Here is a 25,092-nt window from a genome sequence, read left to right on the forward strand (position 1 = left end):
TGAAAACACCAGATTCCCAATAAGATAAAAAAATCCTTAGTGTGATGCAAAAAGAATTACGAGCCTTCCCCTCAATATAAACATGACAAATGACTTTGTAGCATTATATTACACAAAATCCTATTGTTTTTTATTCATTTTGTTTATTATGACGAATGGCAACACTGATGTGGAGCACAAACTAGAAGGGGATATGGACAAGTCTCATCTAGAACTAACCTAGTGTTGGATATTTGTGGAAACTTTGGATTCCCACCAAGACAAAAATCTTCACATGTCGCGCTCTCCATGCTATTGTTCCTGGTATGACGGTTTTAGCAAATAGATTTATTTGTGTCTCTTTGCAATGTAATGTTTGCCATCAGGGAGCGGATGATCTACGCCATCTTATGTCTAGTTGTAACAGAACTAAGGAAGTTTGGAGCGAGTTGAGTTAGCTAATGTTTGCACTAGCTAGTTACCATAACTAGCTAGGAATTGTAAAAAAGGAGTGACAATTCTGGGAGAAGCTAGGGAGGGGGTCAATTATGGAAGAATTGCCCAAAAGAACTGGCCCTGAGAGTGTTATTGTGGAGAAACTACTTGCACAACAAAGAAAACAATCACCAGTACTCGATCACTTGGTTTTGAGCGAGTCGTTGGTCGTTGGCGCCCACCGTGGGGCTCGCGCACGGTGGATTTGAGTTCTTGAAGGGCAGCTTCGAAGGGCTCAAGGGATACGCTGTGGGCCGGATGACCAAGAGTCGTCGCGGCAAGCTCTACATCGACGATGCGGACTGGGGCCCCGACGCCGGCTCAGTGGAGTACGGGTACCGGGTCCCCTTTGGCGGAATTCATGTCTTTATTGGCAAGGTTGGTGAGCCGGGCCCCGAGCCGGATCTCTGCGCCAATCTCATCGAAACGGCTCAGCGCGCACGACCCGCCCGGGCCCGGCCTGCCTTAAAGCGCGCTTTTGTGGGATGCATCCATGGAAGGCCCTCCGATCCATCTGGGTCTGGGGATGAGGCGGCCGCCGGCTCTGACGGCGAGTCGGCCGCTGATGAGTCAAACTCGTTGTACCAACTTCAAGATGGCAGGCTCATGAGTTATTCCGATGGCAACAGTATTCCGGACCTTTTTGAGCCGCCAAGTCAGGTCGGAGTTTTTATGGCTGGTGCGCAGCCTGTTCAGAACCCCGCTACCGGATCGAAAAACCCGGAGCCTTCCCCGGCTCAGGTGCTGATGGATCTCACAGATAAGATGACGGCCCTGTTAACTGCCACGGTTGACCCGGCAGATCAAGCCCAGCATGACGCGGAGGTGGCACAGTTAAAATTGGATCTGATGAAAGCTAAAGAGGATCTTGCAGCAGAAGGGATCAGGCTGGCGGCAGAGCGGGCGGCTCTCGACGCCCGGACTCAGTTGATTCAGGCGCAGTCCTTCCAACTCACGATGGATCAGAACGCGGCCAACGAGGTCATGAGAAGGAGGCATCAGAAGGCCCAGTCTCGACTCCCGCCGGTTTACGATCCGCGCAATCTCTTCAACACGCCGGGTGCGGGATCCAGTAACCCACCAGGGGTCATTGCGCCCGGGTCGGGACCCCTTATTCAGCCACTAGTAATGGGGCCTCCTCAGGTGCCCCCTGCCCCGCCTCAGTATGTGCCAATACCCCCGGGTCATTACGATAACCCGCTGGAGAACATGGTAGCTGCGGCAGCACGACTGGCGGCTCTTCCCGTTGACGGCAATTCTTCGGCAGCCGTCGAAACCCGCCGGGTCAGGGAACTCCTGCAGACGGCTCTAGCACAGCAAGAGGCATACTCCTACAGCCGAGACAGGATCCACTCAACTCCTCGCCCAGGCCAGAGCCCGAGTTACTGCCGGCACATGGTCTCAGCGACCGGCTCAAGTAATGTCTGACGCCATGACCCACCCCCTGGCCATGGCCCGGCTCATGTTGGAGCCTTCTACGCAGCAGACCAAGCACGGCAAGAGGCGGAGCAGGTGCCGCAATTGACGGCTTATCAGACCCCCCCCCCCCCGGCTTATCCGACGGCGTCCGTTGATGTGGGTATTTCTACCAAGACCGGGGGTGTCCCTTGTTTGGTGCCGGCCATCCGTAATGAACGTCTACCTAAGGATTTCAAGGGCCCTAGGAAGGTGCCTAATTATACAGCTGACTTACAGCCTGCGGCCTGGATTGAGAGTTATGAGATGGCTATGGAACTGCTAGAGGTCAGCGAGGCGGCCATGGCCAAATATTTCACCATGATGTTAGATGGAACTGCCCGCACGTGGTTAAAAGGGCTGCCACCGAACTCCATTGGGTCTTGGGCTGAGCTGAAGGCCCGGTTCATCCAAAACTTCAAGGATACCTATAGGCAGTCTATGTCAATTGTGGATTTGACTAACTGTAAGCAGCAGGAGGGTGAGTCCACGACCCATTGGGTTCGCCGGGTCAAGGAGATCATACATTCATCAGATAAGATGGACGCCGGCTCTGCAGTCTTGATGTTAGAACAGAACTGTCGTTTTGTGCCCCTAAAGATGAAACTTGGGCGGCTTAAACGCGACTGCACGGATATGGGTACACTAATGGCGGCTCTTGTCAAGTACGCCGATTCTGATGGTACCAAGGATCCCCCTTCAGATGATGAAAGGACAGGGAAGGGAAAGAAGAACGGCAATGGCAAGGGTCCTCAGTTTAACCCAGGGAATCAAGGAGGAGGCAAGCGCAAGGCCGATGGCAGCCTGGAGTTCGTAGCCAACGCCCAAGGCAACAACCAGCGACGCAAGGGGAGGCCCCCTCCACCAGGCGGCGGGTCAGGACCTTCTCTGGAGCAGCTGTTGAATGAACCTTGTCCGAGACACGGCTCTAGAGAGAAGCCAGCGACTCACCTGTGGAAGGATTGTGCTATCATGAAGGCATTTAAAAACTACAATGGCCCGGGCGGCGGCTCAGGCGCTGGCGGCTTTCATGGCCCGGGCGGCGGGTCAAATTCCGGTCCTCAGAACGGTCAAGGGGGCTTTAATCAACAGTCTGGTCAGGGTCATCAACAGCAACATGGGGGCTATCAGACCAACCCAAAGCAGCTTAGCGGTGGACAGTATCACGTGTTCACCACTAGTTTGTGCAAACGAGACGAAAAGCTTCACAAGAGGGTTGTTAATGCTGTCGCGCCGGCAGTTCCACGCTACTTACGGTGGTCGGAGCAGCCCATAGTGTGGAGTAGGGAGGATCACCCTCCCCGGGTGGATAACCCGGGCCACCTGGCCTTAGTGGTGGCTCCTCAAGTGGGAGGCTATAAGTTCACAAAGGTACTCATGGATGGAGGCAGCAGCATCAACATCCTCTATTATGAGACTTTCCGTCGTATGGGGCTAGTTGATAAGAACCTCAGCCAGTCAAATACTATCTTCCATGGTGTGGTACCTGGTAAATCGGCTTATCCAGTCGGCAAGATCGAACTGGAAGTGGCCTTCGGGGATGAGAACAACTACAGGGTGGAAAAGTTGACCTTTGAGGTGGTCAAGATAAGAAGTCCATACCATGCTATATTCGGACGGCCGGCTTACGCCAAGTTCATGGCACGGCCGTGTTATGTGTACTTACAACTCAAGATGCCGGGTCACAACGGGACCATTACGGTTCACGGCAGCCGGAAAGTGGCTCTGGAGTGTGAGGAAGGTGACGCGGCTTATGCAGAGTCTGTTTGTGCCACAGAAGAGTTGAAATTTTATAAAGACAATGTTGACCCAACAGATATGACCTCTCTGAAAAAGCCAACCACGGAGAATGAACCAGCAATGAAGTTTAAATCAGCCGATGAGACTAAACTTGTTGATTTTGTTCCAGGTGACTCGTCTCAGCAGTTCAGCATCAGTGCAAATCTGGACCCGAAATAGGAAGGCGCGCTCATCGAGTTCATCCATGAGAATAGGGACATATTTGCATGGAAACCTTCTGACATGCCAGGTGTACCTAGAGAACTCGCTGAGCACACTCTCAATGTTGATCCAAAATTTAAGCCGGTCAGACAGTTCCTTCGACGGTTTAATGAAGAGAGGCGGAAGGCTATTGGTGAAGAAGTGGCCCGGCTTTTGGCGGCCGGGTTCATTGTTGAGGTGTTTCACCCAGAGTGGTTGGCTAACCCGGTGCTTGTACTTAAAAAGAACGGCACCTGGCGGATGTGTGTGGATTACACGGACTTGAACAAGGCGTGTCCGGCTGATCCTTTTGCTCTCCCCCGTATCGATCAAATCATTGATGCTACGGCAGGTTGTGCACGCTTAAGTTTCTTGGATGCTTATTCCGGGTATCATCAGATTAAGATGGCAGTTAAGGACCAGGAGAAGACGGCGTTCATCACTCCCTTTGGAGCCTTCTGCTATGTGTCTATGCCCTTTGGACTCAAGTGTGCACAGGCGACTTACCAGCGTTGTGTGCAGAATTGTCTTCATAAACAGATCGGGCGCAATGTTCACGCTTATGTGGACGACATTGTGGTTAAATCCATCAAGGAGGAAACCCTGATAGATGACTTAAGGGAAACCTTCGACAATCTCCGGGTCTATAAGATGATGCTTAACCCGGCCAAATGTGTTTTTGGTGTTCCTGCAGGCAAACTATTGGGTTTCTTGGTTTCTGACAGAGGCATTGAGGCTAACCCGGAGAAGATCAAGGCCATCACTTCCTTGGCTAGGCCGGCGTGCGTAAATGACGTTCAACGTTTGGCGGGTCGCATCGCTGCTTTAAGCCGGTTTATAAGTCGTTTGGGTGAGAAGGCTATGCCCTTATATCAGTTGATGAAGAAAACTGACAACTTCATCTGGAATGATGCAGCTAATACCGCTTTTGAGGATTTGAAAAAGCAACTGGCAGAGCCCCCTGTCCTTGCTGCTCCGGTTGATAAGGAGCCCTTGCTGCTGTACGTGGCGGCAAACGCACGAGCCGTCAGCGTGGCTATTGTGGTGGAGCGCAAGGAGGCGGGTAAGGAGCATCCGGTTCAGCGGCCGGTTTATTATATCAGTGAGGTGCTCATTGAGTCCAAGCAGAGGTATCCACATTGGCAGAAGCTTGTGTATGGGGTGTTTATGGCGAGCCGGAAGCTTAAGCATTATTTTCAGGGTCATCCCATTACTGTGGTCAGTTCCACCCCTCTTGGTGATATTATCCAAAACAGAGAGGCTACAGGGAGAATTGCTAAGTGGGCTATAGAACTTGGACCTCATGACCTTAAATACGTGCCACGCACTGCTGTCAAGTCTCAGGCCTTGGTGGATTTCATCAATGATTGGACAGAGTCACAAGTACCGAGCAAAAGCCGGATAACACTTATTGGACTATTCACTTTGATGGGTCCAGGCAGCTGGAGGGCTCGGGGGCTGGTGTTGTCTTGGCTTCCCCCAAAGGTGACAAATTCCATTATGTGCTACGGTTGATGTTTCCTTGCACTAACAATGCGGCGGAATACGAGGCTTTGCTCCACGGTCTTCGAGTGGCTAAGGAGATGAGCTTAAGCCGGGTGAGGTGCTTTGGTGACTCGGACTTGGTGGCTCAACAAGTATCTGGCACCTGGGATTCTAAGGATCCTCTAATGGCGGCTTATCACCGCGAGGTTGATGCCATTGCCGGGCACTTCCAGGGATACCAAGTGGAGCATATTGATCGCAGGCGGAACGAGGCGGCTGACGCGTTAAGCCGGCTAGGCTCTCAGCGAAAGCCGGTGCCGCCTAACACTTTCCTGGATGTCCTGTACAACCCTTCGGTCAAGTTGCCTTCATAGGAGGACTTGGCTATCCCTAACCCGGAGGCACGACTGGTGGCGGCTCTTCGTATCATACCAGACTGGACAATGCCATATCTGGCTTATATAACCCGGGGAGAGTTGCCTGAGGATGAAATTCTGGCCAGGCAAATAACCCGGCGGGCTAAGTCAATGATTGTTATCGATGGCGAGTTGCATCATCGCAGTGTTTCAGGGGCATTCCAGCGTTGTATCTCCCCTAAGGAAGGTCAAGAGATCTTGCGCGAGATCCATGAAGGGGATTGTGGCCATCATGCCGGTTCAAAATCTCTTGTGGCCAAGGCTTTCCGTCATGGTTTTTATTGGCTGACGGCTCACGCTGATGCAGAGGACTTGGTCAGTAAATGTGATGGCTGCCAAAGGTTCTCCCGACGGGCTCATGTGCCGGCTCAGGAATTGAGGATGATCCCGATCACTTGGCCCTTTGCGGTCTGGGGGCTTGATATGGTCGGGCCTTTTAAACGATCCAAGGATAAGAAGACCCACCTCTTGGTGGCAGTGGACAAATTCACGAAGTGGGTGGAAGCTGAGCCAGTTAGCAAGTGTAATGCAGCCACGGCGGTTCAATTTATGAAAAAGGTGGTCTTCCGCTTCGGCTTTCCACATAGCATCATAACAGACAATGGCACTAATCTGTCCAAAGGCACTATGGAGGAGTTTTGTCAAAGAGAGCATATCCGGCTTGATGTCTCTTCAGTGGCACACCCCCAATCCAATGGTCAAACTGAGAGAGCTAACCAGGAGATTCTGAAGGGCATTAAACCCCGGCTCTTGGTCCCTTTGCAACGGACGCCGGGTTGTTGGGTGGAGGAGTTGCCCTCCGTTTTATGGAGCATCAACACTACTCCTAACAGGTCTACAGGCTTCACGCCTTTCTTCATGGTTTATGGAGCAGAAGCAGTTCTCCCCAGCGACATCCGTCATGATTCACCTCGTGTGGCGGCTTATGTTGAGACGGATAATGAACAGGCGCGCCAAGATGCTCTGGACTTGTTGGACGAACAGCGTGATGTGGCAGCCGCCCGTTCAGCGATTTACCAACAAGACCTGCGCCGTTATCATAGCCGCCAGGTCAAGTCACGGGTCTTTCAGGAAGGCGACCTGGTGCTCCGGCTCATCCAGGATCAAACGGATGCACACAAGTTATCCCCACCTTGGGAAGGGCCTTTTGTGGTCAGTAAGAACTTGCACAACGGGTCATATTACCTCATTGATATCCGGGAGCATAAGGACTCGCGTAAGTCTGAGGAGGAGACCCGTCGGCCGTGGAACATAGCTCAGCTTCGGCCTTACTACACTTGAGCTACCGGCTCTTGTGATGTACATATTTATCTCAGCCATGTATATATTATGATAAAGCAATAAAGCAGGACCTCTGTCCTTTGCTCTCTCCCAAGTATGTATGTTGTTTTTTACATGCTGACTTACAGAAGATCCGGCTTATGATCATCTTCAAATCTAGTTGTAAGCAATAAAGTCACTTGGGGGCTTCCTGTTCACACATGGGTCGTATTCGAACCAAAGAGAACATAGCTGTCGATACCCATTTGATTGGCAACGTGCCGAGCTCATTGGGAGGTTGCCTTTGGTCATATTTGAATCATAGCTTAACCCCTCTGAGAACCGACGTGGATCGTATTCGAATCAGTGTCGTTAAACAATTTTTAGAATCACTTGGGGGCTTCCTGTTCAAACATGGGTCGTATTCGAACCCAAGAGAACATAGCTGTCGATACCCTCTTGATTGGCATCGCCGAACCCACTGGGGGCTATATGATCGTATCCGAATCTTAGCTTAACCCCTTTGGACCGAGGTTCTGGTCGTATTCGAACCGGAAGCCCTTAAATTTTTACATTTTACCACAAGTTTACTCTGATCATGTCAAAGTATGTACTGCCGGGTTTCACTTGCCGGCTTAATTTTGGTTTATCTTGTTAGTTGAGCATCATGGATGTCATCAAGACAAGTAAATTCGAGCTCAGATACTAACCGTGCTACCCGGGTTATTTAACCCGGAAGTATGCTTACAAGCTGTTGAGTGTGTTATCACGACTATATTCAGAATATAGTTAAGAGCCAGTCTTTTTGGTTTGAATTTAAGCCGCCTTGTGACTTGTGATTTGCCTTCTTATGCAGATACTTAAAGGTACTTTTTTAAAAGGTTGAGAAGCACGAAGGATAATTATAACCCGGAGGAGCATCAAAAAGAATGACTTCAAAGGATTTCAGCATTCATTACGTGCACGATGGCACGGCAGAGATAAATTGTTGTACCTATTCTATTACAAAAATCTTTCAAAGTTTCAAGGGTGGAGCGTTGTTTGGTGAGCCGCTAGCCGGTTTATGACGCCTGCTGAGTCGAAGTCCCCGGCTCATCTTCTGCTCCGGCTGATCCCAAGGCTTCGAAGGTCGACGACTTCCAGTTGATGCCACTGAGAGCTTCGAACTGAGCTTCTTCGTCAATTAACCCGGCCGGGTTAATCTCTGGGGCGAAGGTGTGCTGGCGAGCCGGGGGAATCAGATTGATAGCTTCATAGCGAGGGGTTGGAATCCTCTGATTCTCCGCGTTGTATCCCGGCTGATACTTCGTTAAATCGGTGTCGTTCCCGATGATGGTGGCCACCGGGCGCACAGCCTTCAGACAAGCCGCGAAGTCCTTCTGGTCGAACGCTGAGCCGTCTTCTTTCAGGCTGGGGTAACCCAGGGCGATGTCTGCCGGGTCTAGCTCCGGCAAGAAGGCTTTGGCCCGGCTCAGTGCGGCAATGGCTCCGGATCTCGCGGATGCTCGTCGTAGCTCCTGGATCCGCTGCGGCAGAACTGCGAGCCGGCGCAGGACTTCGGCCAGATGAGTCGGCACTTCATTCGACAGGGCCACCACAGCTAAGGCCCGTTGTGACCCGGTGTAGAGCTGTTCCACCAGGGTGTACACGGCCTTTAACTTGGTGACCACGCTCTGGTTCAAGTTGGCGCTTCTGGAACCTGTTTAACAACATCAGATGACCCGGTGATAAGGATGAGTTAAGAGATGTAAACATTCCAACGTGAATGAAAGCCGGTGAGGCGACTTACCGAAGATGGCAGCTACCATTTGGGACACTTGGCGCTTTAGACCGGAGAGCTCAGCGGTCTTCTCAGTAAGGGCCTTCTCCGCCTGTTCTGCCCGGGTCACCAGTGCAGCTTTCTCCTCAGCCCAGGCCTTCCGCTCAGCGTCGAATTCAGTTTTCAATTTCTCCTGAGCGGCGATGCTGGAGACAAACTTGGCATTTGCCTTCCGGGTCTCCATTTCTTGTGCCTTCAGCCGGCTCTTGAGATCCGCCAGGTCCGACTCTAATTTCTTGCCAACAGCCTGCATATATTTCCGGGTTATTAACAGTCATTCTATAAAGTCCCAAGCGCTTTCCAAGCAAAGGCACTTGGCACTTGGGGGCTAATGCATATTGAACGTAACTATCTATGTACGGCTGGCTCAGTTCAGTAAGCCGGAATCGAAAGTCTACAACATATTCAAGTATAAGTCCTAGACTTGGGGGCTAGAATGACAAGGATCACTATGCAGAAATAAGAAAACAGCAGAAGGTTACCTCAGATTTCTGTTGGATCTGGTTGACCATGGCGATCTCGGTGTCTCGGCTCTTGTGAACCTGGCTGATATAGCCTGACACTTGGTGAATATAGCTTTCTTCGCCTTCCTGGCCTTCTTGGCCGCCTCGTGGTCATACTTGACCCGCCAGAATTTATCATCAGCCTGCGAAATACAGTAATGAGCTCTTAGTAAAAGGACAGGGCAAAACAAAATGGAAAGGTTAAAGTCAGCGGCTTACCGCTGGGGCTGGATTGGTCTTGCAGAACGGGGCTAGCCCGGTTCTTCCACAGTCTGCCAGGCTCTCGTTTAGCAGAGCCTTGGTCTCTTCTTCAGCAACGTCTTCTGGAAGATCATTGCGAATGTGCCTCTGCGGGTCATCCTTTCGCCCGGTGTACTCACACATTAAGCCGGGGCGGCGGCTCAACGGGATCACCCGCCAAGAGATCCAGACCCGGACCAGGTCTATTCCGTTCAGACCGTTGCCTAGCAGGGCCTTGATCTTATTGATTGTTGGAAGCAGAGGCTGGCGTTCCGCGGCATACAGCTTATCGGATAGCGGATGAGTCGGCTCCAGGCGCGTTGGGCGAAAGCCGGGCAGCGGGCTTTCATCAGCCGGGGACGTGTCTTGGCAGTAGAACCAAGTCATGTTCCAGTCCTTGGGGTGACTTGGCGGTTCTACGTAAGGGAATAGGCAGTCCCTGCGCCGTTGGATGGAGATGCCGCCTAACTCCAGACTTGGGCCGTTTGCGCACTCGGTTTGGCGGTTCAAATAAAACAGCTCTCTGAAGAGCAGCAGACTCGGCTCTTCTCCAAGATATACTTCACAAAAAACTTGAAAGTTGCAGATGTTGGATACGGAATTGGGTCCTATATCCTGAGGCCGAAGGTCAAAGAAGTTGAGCACGTCCCGGAAGAATTTTGAGCCGGGCGGTGCAAAGCCCCGGCTCATATGGTCTGCAAAGATCACTACCTCCCCGTCCCTCGGCTGAGGTCTCTCTTCGGACGGGTCAGGGGCACGGTAGGACATCACTTCCTTCCTGGGCAGATATCCGGACTTAACAAAGTTGGCCAGGGTTTCATCAGTGACGTTGGATCTCATCCAGTTGCAAGTGATGGGAGCCTCGGGAGGCATGGTGACGGTTGGTGGTTCTATGATAAAGAGAAAGGTGTCCGGGTTAATTATAAGCCGGAGTTTATCATTCAAACTACAATGACGGCTTATGAAGGGGACTGATGATATATATTGATACGATGGATTATCTAAGCCGTCGGGGCTTTCAGGATAAGTTGATCATCTACGGTTTACTGCGGTTAAGTTGGAAGATACTACAGAGCATGGTTCTCTTTAAACCGGAAAAGTTCTACGGCGCGTGTTTTCTTTAAGTCGGAAATATAAGCCGCCAAGATTCAGGGGTTGCAGTTTTTACTAAGTGTGGTAAAACAGATTTCATACATTACAGTAACTTTTTCGGATCAAAATGGTCGGGCAAGATGAAAATTTTCTAGACCTAAAGAAACAGAAACAGGAGAAGTTCTTAAGGTGGAACATGGTTTTTAAGCAGTGAAAAGAGGATTTTTTGCAGATAGAATGGATCTCGAACAGTTACCACAAAGGGTCTATGAAGAGTTAAGATCAACGGGGGCAGTGGCTACAGGGGTTACCGAAACTTGCGGCAATGGTGAAGAACGCGAAGAACACAAGATGAACCCTACCACAGATTTGTTCTAGCAAGGCAGGGAAGACTCACCGGAGTTGAGGAAGAGCGAAGGTCGCCGCCGTTATCTGGTCCGGGTCAGGGTGATGCAGCGGCCGGGTCGGTGAAGATCAGGGGTGTGACGGCGGCGGCGGCGGCAGAAGCTCGGGCAGAGGAACGGCAGCGCGAGGAAGAAGAAGGAGAGTGTGAGAAGAGAGTGCCGGGCCGGCCTATTTATAAGGCCGAGTCATAAGTGGGCGCGGGATTCAAGGAGGCCACGGCGTGGTTATCTCCCCCTCACGGCGCCTCGATTTTCGCAAAGACAGTAAAAGCAAAGATCCGTTGCGGATCTGGCGGAGTAAAAAACGGACTTAATGGAGGATGACGTCACGGCGGATTATCCGGAGTCCAGAGGATGACGTCACTCCGGGTTATGACCTTCACATGAATGGTAAGCCGGAGAATTTTTCTGTCTGCAGAGCTGAAGATTGACACGAGCCGGCTCAAGTCAATCTGGGGCCTAATGTTGAGGATATAGACCTGGGGGTCACCCGCCAGGAGGGCCGGGTTACTCCAAGGATCATTACCTGAAGCCCGGAGCTAAGGTTCAGGATAATGGGCCAGAGATGGGCGGAGACCCGGATATAGCTTAAAGCCCGTAGTTACAATCATTGTTATAGTAGACTTGTAGTGTAAGGCAAGTATTGTTTAGAGTCCGAGCCGGGACTCTAAGGGCTGCTGGGCGTCAGCCTCCCTATATAAAGGGACGACCCGGCAGCGGTTTAAGGGCGACAACGATCTCTCCGAGAGCCGGGCATAGTTGTTTAGCTCCCTGGCGATCGTAACCCTAATCAATAACACCTCGAACTGGACGTAGGCTTTTACCTTCACCGTAAGGGGCCGAACCAGTATAAACCCTCGTGTCCCTTGTCCCGCATAACCCCTTCAAGCTTCCTAGTTGCGATGACTCCACGACTAAGTCCTAGCCCAAGGACATCTGCCGTGACAATTCCACGACAGTGGCAGAGGAAGAAAATTGTCAAGGGGGAGGGGAAGGTTTTGAATCCTTCAAGTATATCCTTTGCTATGCATGCGATCATGAGTAACTTCGTCGGATCAGTAGTCCAAAGTGAGTCAGAAACCTTCTATAAACTCATATAAGTTGAATGTTGATGTTGCTTACTTCGACAATTTATAGGGGTGGCTGCTGCTATCATCCGCAACAGCCACGGCGAGGCTCTCACCAGAGCTTCTTGGCTTGTGAATCATCTTCATGCTGCTACAACATCAAAAGTGATTGGGCTTCAACAAGGATTGGGCCTTGTGGAGAACCTCAAATGTTCACGAGTGATTGTGGAAGCAGCCTCATTAAAGTAATCAAAGCATGCCTCAATGTGATCAAACTTTTGAGTTTATACACTACTATCTAACAGACTATTTCAGAAAGCATATCGTATATGCCTAGTTTAATTCACTTGCTACCCTAGGGAAGCGAATATGTTGGCGCACAATCTTGTTTGACTAGCTTTTTTTCCACGAATACACAAAGCTTGGGTATTTTTCATTAATAGAAGAGTTGAACAAGAATACGAGGTCTCTGGCTCCAACACACAACGGGAGGCCGAGAGGGATGTGGGGCTTACAAACAACCACATGCAGATTGCTCAGTAATGATGTTGGCCAAGCCAAAAGCATCTGCACCCGCTCGCGCCGAAAGCTGAGCTTCGTCCTTGAGGGATGAGGACCCTTTTCAGCAGGAGGATGGGGACATGGCTAGGGCATCTCGCCACCACTCCAGGAAAGGGAAGTTGGGGTGGCGTAGAGCAACCGTTGAACCACACCACGCAAGCACCTTGTGCCAGAGTTGGCGGAAGAAGGAGCTGCTGACCAAGAGGTGGTATATTGCTCTGCCGTTCTTGGTCGCATGGGAGGCACCTATCCGCGTGAGGTAGACCATGACGAGCGAGTATTTTTACAGTCCAACATTGGACTTGGGAGGCCCGCCTCACGAAGATCTTTGACGCGAAAAGGCACCCATGTTTTCTAAGTCAGCCGTCAATGTGGATCTGGCAGCGAGCTAACGAACATGGCAGAGTAGCAGGAGGCGGCGGTGTAGACTCCTTAACTAGTCCAACATGAGATGCTTGTGTGGGTGCCAGGAAGTATGTTATGTCGAAGCAAACGCCAGGTCAACATACTGAACTATGACGGCAGGGCTTAGAGCACCCTACATGATAATTGTTTAATGATAATAAAGTGGCTTTCAAAAAAATAGAAATCCTTTGGCCAGTTTATTTTTCTGATCAACCGTATACACACCCTACAAAAATACATCCACCATATACACCCCAAAAATTAGCGAGCAAGGCAGGTCCGTAGTTCACAGCCGAGGTCCGTAAACCCTTGGATTTCCTCCATCTCCACACCAGTGCGGCTCCAGTCCGTCCGAGACCGGCATGGCCACCACGGCCGCCGCCGCCGCCGCGGTCCCAGACGCTATTCCAGCCGCGGCGCCCGCGGCCCCGTCCGCGCAACCGCATCCCGTTCCAGGTAAGGCTCCCCCTCCCCCTTGCCCCCCTCCTTGTTTCTTCCGCACTCCTTGGTTTTGCTCTCCGATGTTAGCTTCTTTGGCTGTCTCTCGCGGACTAAGATTTGCTAAGTTGTGTTCGTCGATTAGTCATGCGTTATCCTCCGATTGGTCGAAAATTCGTATGCCTAGAGCACGGACGGCCTAGGATTATGGTTCATGTGTAAATCACACAATCTAGGTGGACTCCTCAGGGCCTATATCAATGGAGGAATATTGTGTGGAGAGATTTGCTCTTTGTCTGCTATTCTTGTAGGGTGTGTATACGGTTGATGTATTTTTTCTTTTTCGAGATTGATATGGTTGAGGTAATGAACTAGAATGTAGTGGAACCGTTCTAGAGCCTAACCTCATTCCAGTGTTTGGCTCATAGAATCCTGCGAAGTGGAACTTAACCATGTGCTTCGCCTGATCGAATATTCCACGTATATGGGAACGAAGTGATAACTCAAAATCGATGGAACCAACTGATCCCGATCTGCTTCCACTAGTCAGGGGACCTCACGTGAGTGCCTCCTAATGATCTGGTCACCGATGCAAACTATTGTGAATATGGGCCTGTAGCCAGCAGTGGTGTGCATCTCCTAGGCAGAGGCCAAAGAGCGAGCGGTGCAGGCGGCTCACATCTCTCAGGCGGCAGGCGACAGCCACGGTGATGCACATCTCCTAAGCAGCAGAAAAAGTGCGCGCAGCGGCCGGCAGCGGAAGCGACGCTAGAGAAACTGCAATGCTGACAGGAAACTGTTGGATTTATCTTGTTTACACTGTTGGAGTACTAGAAATACAAATTAAATGGCGTTCAATTTTCGAGTAACATATTGTTGGAATGCAAATGAGTTATTATTGTGAAACATATACATGCATGTGCTAGAGGTAACCTCACCCTTCAGTGTAAGAGGTGATTTTAACCATATCCATTTTATCCCATCTCTCCAACAAACACTGAGATGGAACCATTCCATTCCATAATATTCCTTCTACCAAACAAACTCTAGAACTGTTCCCTTATTTATATCAATTCATACCAAACATAGGGATGGAACCATTCCATTTTGTCCCCCAACCAAACGCACCCATAGAGAATATAGTTGGGGATTTGCTTGTGGCTTATTAATCAGTTTAATTGTTTCATTTCTATTTTGTCCAAATTGTTTCATTTTAATTTACAAGAAGTGCAATAAGTGTACTCCATTGGTTTTTGTAGAGAAATGTTTATTTTCTGACTACCAGGGTTGTTGTTTCCCTTTCCCTTTCCGTATTATATTTTGCCCCGCTCTCTGTAGCACCTGGTTATTGCAGTTATCGAAACTACATTGTAATCTTTAACCTGGTATCACAAGTATATTATGTTAGTACAACTACAACATGAGGCTATTTAACCTAACTCATCCTGTGTTAAGTGTGCCAGAATGAATTGGCCAGGGTACAGCTGGCAAATGATTATTGGTCCAGCACTATATTGCATGGAGGGCTCCTGCATGTGAGTCTCGGGTCGTTAGCACGTTACCATTTGCATGCAGAACCGAATTCTGTTTGTTGTCTTCTTAACATTTTCTAGCCCAAATGGTGTTTATTTCAAGTTCGAGTCAATGCCGTAATATTGTCGCGTCTGCTTCTCTTTGTAAGATGAATAAACAAGTATTTGTATTGTATAAGATCAAGCATTTTCAGTTGCTAGAGGATACCTCGTGTGTTGCTGTGGGAATTCTTGCAATATATTTCAATGAGATTGGTTATATGAACATGAATATTTGGATTAAGAATATAAGAACTAAAACTGAAAATACATATGATTATTGTATAATTATAAAATATTTATTTAATATAAGTACTTAAGTAGCATAGTGTAATTAAAACATTTAAGACTTTTTGCGTGCATGGTTTCACGTTGAGGTGGGCCTTTTTTCCCATGCGTAGTTGCTAGTTGAGGTGGCATAGTGGCATGTTGAGGTGGATATGTTAGTGGGGATCAACGACTTAGTTATACTAGATCTGGTCTGTTTGTATATCTTTTCCTGGCAAAATATTCTCGAGTCCAGGATCTTGTGATAGAATGATAACAATTAATGGATGCTCTATTGTACTTATTTGTGTGCTTTGTTATGCAGACAAATGTACGAATTATAAAAACCATTTGCAAGAGTGGACTCAAAGGAATGATCAGAAGTTGCCAGCTTATAATACTGAGTCGAAACGTGACCATCATCGACTTGAGTTCAGAAGCACCGTTGAGGTGGGTGGCGAGCGGTTTCAATCAGCTCGCAATCATAGCCGCCGCAAGGATGCGGAGCAGGATGCTGCCAGAGTGGCATATGAAATCTTGGTGACAAAGACAGTAAATGATGATGATCATACAGATGCGCTTGGGCTGATTGATCAGGTATTTTTTTGGTACAGTCCTTTTCGTTGTTTACCATCCATCAATTTCATGTTTAAATTTGTCCTGTGAATTGTGCTATATCACATCCTAATTCATGTCTCCTCCTCATTCTCCTTTTTTAGTTTGCCATACAATAGACGGCGCCACACAATTTGGTGTGTTTATCACTTTTCCCTCTTTCGCCTACTTGTGTTATATTTTCTAGTCATAGGTATAAAGATATTGCCACAAGAACCTGTGATTTCAGGGTATTGGAAGTGATAACATTTATCACTGCAGAATTCAGAGTTTTCCTGATCACTGCAAATGCATTCTTCTGGTTCATCTATACCATATACTGTACTCTTGTAACATAATAGCTCTTTTTGTCCTCTTCTGACTTTCTGGGTTTTGTAATTCATGTTTGTGTTAAACATAACTACTAATTGATATGTCCCAAGAACAGATAATCTCCTTTGTGTTCTTTATGTTTCAGATGTTATTGAATGATGAATCAGCTAATCTTACCATTTTATTATTACATGTGGATGTGTGTAGTAGCATCCTTTCATGTTAGCATTTTAATAATCATGCCTGAAATGAAGGAATTGATTTCAGTCTAACATAGATGTTCTCTTTTATTCTATTCAGGGCGTGCTGTTCTGCAAATCAATTCTCCATGAATTTGCTGTTAAGACAAAAGCTGAACAGCCCACTTACTCCGCAGATCATCCAGAAGGGGTATCACCCATGCCCCTGTTTGTTTCATCTGTGTTGTTTGCTGGGAACACTTATACTGGTGAAGCTGCAACATGTAAGAAGGACGCAGAGCAGAAGGCTGCTCGTGTTGCAGTCAAATCTATTTTAGGTAACTTATATTTCATTGTTCATGATTAGGAAGAAAGCTCCAAAACCTTTGTTTGTACTTATTGTATTTAGAATTAGTAGCGGGCTTTTTGGAGTAGAACTAATTATTCACTATGTTGTTGCAGCTACAAAGAACACTTGTATGCATCAAATTGTCAGATCAAAGAAAGAGCTTATCATTGCCATCACATCTTCTGGGTTCAACAAAGAAAGAGGAGTTGTAAGCCAGGAAAACTGCAATGCTCCAACAAATGCAATTACTCCTATAAAATTTGTGCCTGCTGGTGAAGCTGCTGGTCTAACTGCGGATCAAGGAGCGACCAACGTTCCTGAAGATGATCCATGTGCACAAGCTGTATCTGGCTCGGAAAAGCGCAAGAAGCACAGAAAGGTTTGATGAGAAGACTCTCACCCATCGTAACATGAGGTAAAATGACATTGATTTTATTGTGGACACCTATAGGAGCATTAGGTGAGTTGAGAGTTTAAGTCCCATTGGCGAAATACCTATTTTTAAGATCTGGTTCACGTAATCTCAAGCAGTTAAGTATCTATTCACATAGCTATTGCATAATGATAACAATAGCTTCCGGATTGCAAACCCATTCCTGCAACAGTTCTCATCAACACCACTCACTATCATAATTGGATCACCTTGTATTGAGGTTCAAAGAGGTAGAAAATGGATAATTTTATGTTTTAATAGTAACCTCTGAATGCTTTGAAAAACATCATATCTTGTGTTTTCTTTTGCATCAGTGTCTTGCAGTCCCTCTAAAGAAATATAAGATCATTTAGATCACTAAAGTAGTGATCTAAACGATCTTATATTTCTTTACAGAGGGAGTATCTTTTATATGTGGGAATATTTGTTGGCTCGAAGTTAATGGACAGGAATTTCAGTTTGTTGTATGTCTTGATCATCCACATAACTGTCAAGATGTATGAAATGAAATTAACTAATAGGTTGCTTGGTTGGTGCTGTCAAAATTTTGCTTTACATAATTGTCCCTCAGAAAAAGGTCGTCTTGTGGGATATCGTCCTTAATTTTCGTCCTTGCTGCATCAAACCATGCGGCATGGATATCCCTCAAGTGTTAAAAAGAGCTTTAAGAGTTACAGCAACTAAATAAAGTGTCTAATTAGCCATCATCAAGTTACCCTTTAGGGCGTGGATGAGGCATGTCTTATCCAGGAATGCACGAACAAACACCATTTAATATTTATGGAAGTTCTTATAGTCATGTAACTATTGCAAATCTGCAAGCTCCCATCTGCTTTAAACATATTTGGAACATTGCAATTCATCTTAAAGGCTTGCCGTCTTGATCAAGATTACTAGCTGGGATACTATTGTATATGCCAGTAAGTGTGCTAATTACTTAGGGAAATGTTTTGTTTACTTCATTCATTTGAAGTGCTCAATTACCTTGTCCAAGACCAGCTGAAATATCATCTAAATGTACTCGCCCTTTGCCACAAAATCACAAAATCTGGTACAATTGGATCGAGTAATTCGGTCGTTCTTCTAGCAATTTTGCTATCCCATATTTTGGCAGAAGTGCTCTTCCAGAGTGTTACACTGAACTGAGCTTCTTAATTTATCGGCAGATTTTGTCGTCTATGGTGGTGGAAGTGAAGGGGCTGCTGGTTATGTGGCGCTGTGTATGACATGTTTTTGGATCATTGCTAGGATGCTTGTTGGAATGACGTTGACTAAGGCATCCACTGTCCGTATGTTTCCGTGATTAGCTTAGCTTGGTATCAGGAACTCAGGTTTCTATCGAAGTGGCTTCGCTCTGTCGGGAACTCTGGATCTCTGTGATGTAACTTGTCGTTCGTCGTACCGTTTCCAACCTGTGTTTGTGTCAGATCAGATCTCTTGAGGACGTGTTTGGTTCAAGCAATATTACCCATCATTGCCGTAAACAAGTCACGTTACTGGACCAGCAACGACCTCGGTCTTCTCCGTATAGTCGCATAGGCTGTCATGCCCCAAAGTAGCGGATCGAGGGATTTGGGGATGAACTTGATCTAGGGTTCTTGTATAGCCCAACAATGGTTGAAGATGAACAGTAGAAAGTGACGCTGAAACGTTACAGTAACTAGGCGAGCGAATGCCAGCCGTTGGATGGTCTGTCCGTTAACTGATCCTAAGCCAACTCCACCGCGCGATCCTATCCTGTCCGGTCCCGTCTGTTTGGGGTAAAACGGACAAACGAGGCGGCCCAGCGCGGGGAAGCAAACGGACTTTTGTTCGTTTTGTGTCCGCTTTCGACCCATCCGCGGCCCAAGTTTGCGCTGCTTTGGGGTGAAACGGACACCACGCGGACACGCGAGTCGTCTGCGCTTGTCCTCCCCTGGCCCGCCCGTCGGTGGTACAGGGCGGGCCTTTTTCTATCCGCCCCCCTCCCTTCCTCCGGCCGCACCCCTTCCACTCTTTCCCTCGCTGTCGCCGCCGCCGCTGCCATTGCAGCTGTGCAGTTCGGACGCGAGCTCACCCAGCCCCTTCCCTTCGGCGCCGCCGAGCTACCCAACCATGGCCACTTGGTTTGCGCACCCGCCGGCCGGATTTGGGGCGGATCTGGTTGGTCTTGAGCTCGCCCGGCTGTGGGAGGCCGGGCCGCGCCATGGACTGGCCGGGCACCTCGCCGGAAGGCCCTGGCAGGGCCGCAAGGCCACATGCAGGCAGTGCCTCCTCCTCTAGCCGCTCGGATCTGCACCTTCGGTGGTCCGCCGGCAGATACACGAATGGCGGTCGGCCGGGCTCGGTGCTTGCCCAAAAGCTCGCCGGCGCATCGTTGCCACTCATTAAGTGCGACCACTGCCCAAGGATGGTCGTGCGCCGCGTGTCTACAACGCCGGAACATCCCGGATAGGTGTTCATCAAGTGCTTAAACGATGGGGTATGCGCTTTTTTAGCTTCGGTTTGTGCTCTAGATTTGACTAGTTGTGCTAACTTCAAATTTTGTTGTGTAGAATGGATGCAAGTTTTGGTATTGGGAAGAAGAGTACATCGATATATTGATAGAGCGAAATTTAGTACATGTTCGTGCACTTTTAGCTAGCATAGAGGCTGTAAATAAGACAAGTGCACTTGTTGCTAGATTAGAGGCTAGACACGAGACTAGGTCTGAGGAAGCAACATCGACTTCTGGCTTGAAGAAGAAAGGAGGATACCAGATCGAGCCTCCTCCACAGATCAACAATGAGTGCATCGAGAAGGCCCTAACCCAACTCAAGGGAGCAGTTATGAAAGTTGGGTATCTTCTAAAATGTATTCTTGTGGTTCTTGTTTTCTTTGATCTTGTTTTACTAGTCAAAATGTGATGATGTATTTTTCATGTATCAAAAATGAATGATGAAATAAAGTAAAGGACTTGCAAAGAAATAATACGCGGACAGGATGTGGCCGGGATGCGTCCGCGTGCTGGGCGCACGGCCACCGCATCCCAGAACAGGCCCGGACACGATCCCATCGCCCTACCCAAACGGACAGAATCCGGATAAAAAGGACGTCCGTTTGGGGTCGCGCGGTGGAGTTGGCCTTTGACTGTGAGCGCCAGCTAAACATGCCCGACGTCTGCGGCCGCGGCTGCGGCTTTGATACCCTCGGTGCGTATTCCGCTGGCGTCCATGGCCTAGATTCTCTCACGTCACAGGCACAACCACATGAGTGGAGGCATTGGAGATGAGGCAGCGAAGGCCGGAGAGGAGTGTGTCGTGGTTGGCGGGGAGGCCGGAAGCAGCCAGCGATGTGGTCGGCAATGGTGCCTCCCAGCTCTGTGAGCGCATGCGTACTCTTGCGTCCGCAAGATCCAACCATCAGCTGGAAACGAGATGGGAGAGAAAAGGTGAGAGAAATTGAGGCGGCCACCATTTTCCCGTCCTTGTGTGCCCTCTTTCCTCACCGTAACTCGATTTCTTTACAGGCATGAACGAAACAAAACAGATATTTGTCCATTACTCCCTGTTTCCAGCGTGATCTAATTCCCTTACTTTTTGCGTTACCACCGTCTAATCCAAACACCTCCTTGTGTTTTTCCCTTTTGCCATTTCCCAGCATTACTTGGAAAGGTGGGAGACAGGGAGAAGCATGTGATGGATGTGCACGGACTTCACAACATCATCATAGTTCCAGTAAATTGATCGACGGATCGAAGAAAATCAAGCAGAAAATAAAACCGCATATAACATTCCATTTTCTGTTCTATATCCAGGACCAGCCACAGCTTCCAAATGACATGAACAGGTCCGGCGCACACAGGCACACACTAAATCATGAATTCACAGACCCAGCCAGTATTTTTCAAATACTCGGTTTTCTGTCCGGTGTGCCGCTTTCACTGGGTGCTTCTTTGAACGCTAGTTACTACTCCCTCCATCCGGAAATACCTGTCGGAGAAACAGATGTATCTAGACGTATTTTAGTTCTAGATACATTCATTTTTACCAATTTCTACAACAAGAAATTCCGGACGGAGGAAGTATTTATCATCATTACTCGAAACTGAACCCTGAAAGTCTGTCCATAGATAACAGGTACCTTCTCCTTTTCAAAAGGAAAAAAAAATGTCTGCACAAATGATTATGCCTCCACATTCCTGGGAATTAGTACTCCTAACCCTGCTGTCAGGACTTTGTATGCGCTCTGGATTTGTCTTGTGACCGGACCGATTTTCCCATCACCAATTTCACGCCCGTCAATCATCACAACCTGTTGCAAATCAGAATAGTGGCCATCTAATTAGAATCATAAAATACTTTTCCTTGAACAGGACAGTTCCTGTAAAAACAAATAGCATGCTCAAACCATGAGTTGCATAACACATCACGGGGAAATTTTGACCATTTGATCTGAACACAGGTTCATACAAACCGATGTTTTTTGCTTCACAAGAAAACCATAAATGTAGAACATAACACATGCAAAAATTTGGGCAAACACATGATCATATTTCATATGTGCATTTGTACAGAATAATATTTTTGCACATGCAGATAAGCTAACATGCCTACATCTATTAACCGTTGACATTTTTAGCAACCAAAATGGGTTCATATGATCTGTTCATAGAAGTCGCATTTAAATGTTGCCCAATCTGTACTCATTTCAAAATTAAACAAACGACTGGGGTATTGGCCACAACCTATAACCAAATGTTGGGCGCAGCCCTCTCTCAATCTCTCAGCTCATTGTTGGTGGACACACCCACACACCCACATGACCAGGTAGAACAGATGGGAAGGCAGGGAAGAGATCTGCCTGAGCAACAAATGCCGTATTTAGTGCTTACCAACAAATGCTACATCTCTCTTACAAGCACAACAACTATTGCCTTACAGGCAACAAATGCATCGTCTCACATGATGCTCATCAGCAACACATGCTGTGAGGCTACATCCTTACATGCACTCCTCTTATACACACATGCATGACACACGTACATATGTGCTATATCCTGACACAAAGGCTTGCTACTACATCTTGGCCGGAAAGTGCATCTGGTGGCTGGGGTTCAGGGAGTCCCTTTTTTTTCAGCTTAAAAACATTTTCTACACCTCAAAGAAATCTGAAAAAAATTGTACACAAACATATATGTGTAGTGTATATGTACAAAATTTTCATGAACATATATGTTCTTATGTGATGTACACAAAAAAGACAAATACATAGATTGAAATGGGCTTTTGCTTTGTTGTATTTGGGCCAGATTTTTGTGTCTTGCGTAACTTGCAAATAATCGTATTATTTTATGAAAATATACATATACTCAGAGAACATGTAGATGTATTTGTAGAAAAAAATGAATTTTTCTGAAACTTCTAAATATATTCTGTTAAAAAAAGAGAGCTCCCTGGAGCCCGTCCTATAAAACGCTGCACTCCATCTTGGCTTGCTACTTAGATTCTCTCCATATGGGGTGCCCCTCCTTATATAGAGGTTTATACAGCGTTGTTCAGACACCACCATGCTACAGTACCCAACTGGACACTACTCATGCCTAGCTACTCCCTGTGCATAGGGCATGTATCATCAATTTAAGTAGCTATATTTGTATTATATGTAACAAAAAATATATTTAGAAATATGTATCCAGTGATATGCTTTTGATGACATATAGCACATTATTAGTTAGTCAAATTGACGACCTAGAACCACGCGCATGCCTTATGCACCGAGACGGATGGAGTAGCTTCCTTGCATATTAAACTTTACTTTTACTACTACTTGCTGCAGCTCTTTCTTACTCACTAAACAACTAGCAGTCAATTTTCTTTTTGACTACGCTCACTGCCATACTAGAGATGTCTTGCATCTTCTTGTCCAAGCCATAACAATATTAACTCCAACATGGTGGCAGTACAGAAATGGATAGAAAAACATGACCATATAGTGCAAAAAAGTCAGCTCACCGGTGTAATTTCACCCATTGTTCCGGTTGTCCACACCTGCATGTGAAAAACCACATTACCAGGGCAATAAATAGTGTATTTTAACTTACTGTAGTAGTTGAAAGTATGCAGCCTGCCTTATTATGGTAGTTCATAAACAAGGAGAGGGGTTAATTTTGAAGTTCTTCTAAAAGAAACAGCCAAATTTGCATGATTTATTCTACACATACATATGTCATGGAACTGAAACTTATAACTATAACTATAGCTATAGCATCATTTAGGTTTATTAACATTAAAGAGGAAAGTAAAACCTGCACAAAAAGGAAAAGAAGTAATTTCAAAATCTTAAAATGCTTAGTAATTGCTAACTTAGAAGTGGTCGAACTTCCAAAACTTCATAACAAATGTCTGCCGCCTCAAAGTTCTCGTTCGACATGTTTGGCTGGTGGGCGGTAGCCTCATTGTCATTGAAGTCTGACCATCCTGACCTCATCTCTCGTGTGTCCACATCGTCCCAATGTTATACGAACCTAAGATGTTAGTGTGGAATGTGCGCGGCCTCAATAATCGAGCTCGGCGTACGGGTGTTCGGAGCCTCGTCAGTTCAACAGGCACTTCCATTGTCTGTTTGCAGGAGACTAAGTTGGCAGTTGTAACCCCTACTATAGTTATGGAAGACTTTGGTGCGGATTTTGATGATTATTCTGCTTGCTTTTCGACAAAGGGCATCTTTATTGACTCACAATGAAGCGTCAAGCGGATACAATCACAATGAGTGAACACCCGGCCTCTGCATAGCTAAGATGCACACAGCCAACACCAAAAAATAAAATCACACCGGCAAAAAGCAAAGTCATAAAAGACCGAAGCGATGCCTTTGTGGAGATAAAAAAAGGAAAAAACCCGAAGCGATCAAACAACGATAGACGATATACAATGACGACCATGACAGCGGCCAACTATCACTTGACAACATAATGACTATGAAATCTTCAAAAGCAACGCCTCCAAGAAGGGAACGACGCACAAGCGCCGCCATCGCTGGATCCAACCTTCGAAGGCCCGATCGTGGGTTTTCACCCTGAAGTCCATGTCCGAGCAAACTCCAAGCAATGCCATCAACAGGGTAACGACGTAAAAACGCCGCCATTGCCAGGTATAACCAAGTCAGGCTAGACCTAGGGTTTTCACCCGGAGCTCGAGACCGGGTACTCGAGAAGCACCACCAAGTCAAAGTCAACCAATGTTGTCTCCTCCACTTGCCTCAATCCCAACAACAGCAACAGCAGCCCACCGTCGCACACGATGAAATCTTTGATGAGAGAGGAATTTCACTCGCACCGCCAAAATCTCAAGTTTGGGACGCTTCGGCAGTGCCGTATCATATCCTCAGAAGTGGCAGCCGACGGGTGATCTGTATTAGACAACACCACTATGCGTGGCCACTAGCTCCATCATCATCATCATCGCCTATGGCAGCAGATCATAACGATGTGGCAATCACAGAGGCGAGGCAGTGCCAACCAGCCAGCCATGTTCGACACCGCCTGGATCCACAACGCCACCTGCACTCCCTAGAGCGGATCACCGCCATGACATGGGGAGCAGATGGCTACCGAAGAGGGCTTGCCGCAGGCGCCCGCGACCCAGCAGAACACGTGAGTATAGGACTGCGTGTTGCCTTCCCACAGACGCAGCCTTCCCGCCAGTGGCAAGGGCGACGACCACGGCATCTACCGGATTATTCTGCTTGCTGGCTACTGACACTCATGGGGGATTATTATAGTTGCGTGGGGTTTTGGTCTCCCCCTCC

The 25,092-nt window shown here is 47.7% G+C and overlaps 2 protein-coding genes across 2 annotated transcripts in view; one reads left to right on the forward strand and one right to left on the reverse strand.

The window, feature by feature from the left end:
- The first annotated feature begins 13,404 nt into the window (after positions 1-13,404).
- LOC123144295 (double-stranded RNA-binding protein 4) lies at positions 13,405-18,829 on the forward strand. The gene is made up of 5 exons (XM_044563382.1): positions 13,405-13,617; positions 15,763-16,034; positions 16,665-16,881; positions 17,006-17,307; positions 18,492-18,829. The coding sequence occupies exons 1-4, from the start codon at positions 13,524-13,526 to the stop codon at positions 17,275-17,277; spliced, it is 855 nt and encodes a 284-aa protein (XP_044419317.1). The 5' UTR covers positions 13,405-13,523; the 3' UTR covers positions 17,278-17,307; positions 18,492-18,829.
- Positions 18,830-21,047: 2,218 nt separating this feature from the next.
- The window catches only part of LOC123144296 (branched-chain-amino-acid aminotransferase-like protein 1), a 13,188-nt gene continuing 9,143 nt past the window's right edge, over positions 21,048-25,092 (reverse strand). Inside the window, exons 18-19 of the mRNA XM_044563383.1 lie at positions 23,298-23,333; positions 21,048-21,597 (exon numbers count right to left, since the gene is read on the reverse strand). Of these exons, the coding sequence (XP_044419318.1) occupies positions 21,469-21,597; positions 23,298-23,333 (165 nt within the window). The 3' untranslated portion in view covers positions 21,048-21,468. The remainder of the gene's footprint in view (positions 21,598-23,297; positions 23,334-25,092) is intronic.

Source organism: Triticum aestivum, chromosome 6D (genome assembly GCF_018294505.1).
Source record: "Triticum aestivum cultivar Chinese Spring chromosome 6D, IWGSC CS RefSeq v2.1, whole genome shotgun sequence".
NCBI lineage: Eukaryota > Viridiplantae > Streptophyta > Magnoliopsida > Poales > Poaceae > Triticum > Triticum aestivum.

Coding starts and splice junctions, on each gene's coding strand:
- LOC123144295 (XM_044563382.1), top strand. CDS start 13,524: ATGGCCACCACGGCCGCCGCCGCCGCCGCGGTCCCAGACGCTATTCCA. Junction 13,618..15,762: donor GCAACCGCATCCCGTTCCAG/GTAAGGCTCCCC, acceptor TTTGTTATGCAG/ACAAATGTACGAATTATAAA. Junction 16,882..17,005: donor TGCAGTCAAATCTATTTTAG/GTAACTTATATT, acceptor ATGTTGTTGCAG/CTACAAAGAACACTTGTATG.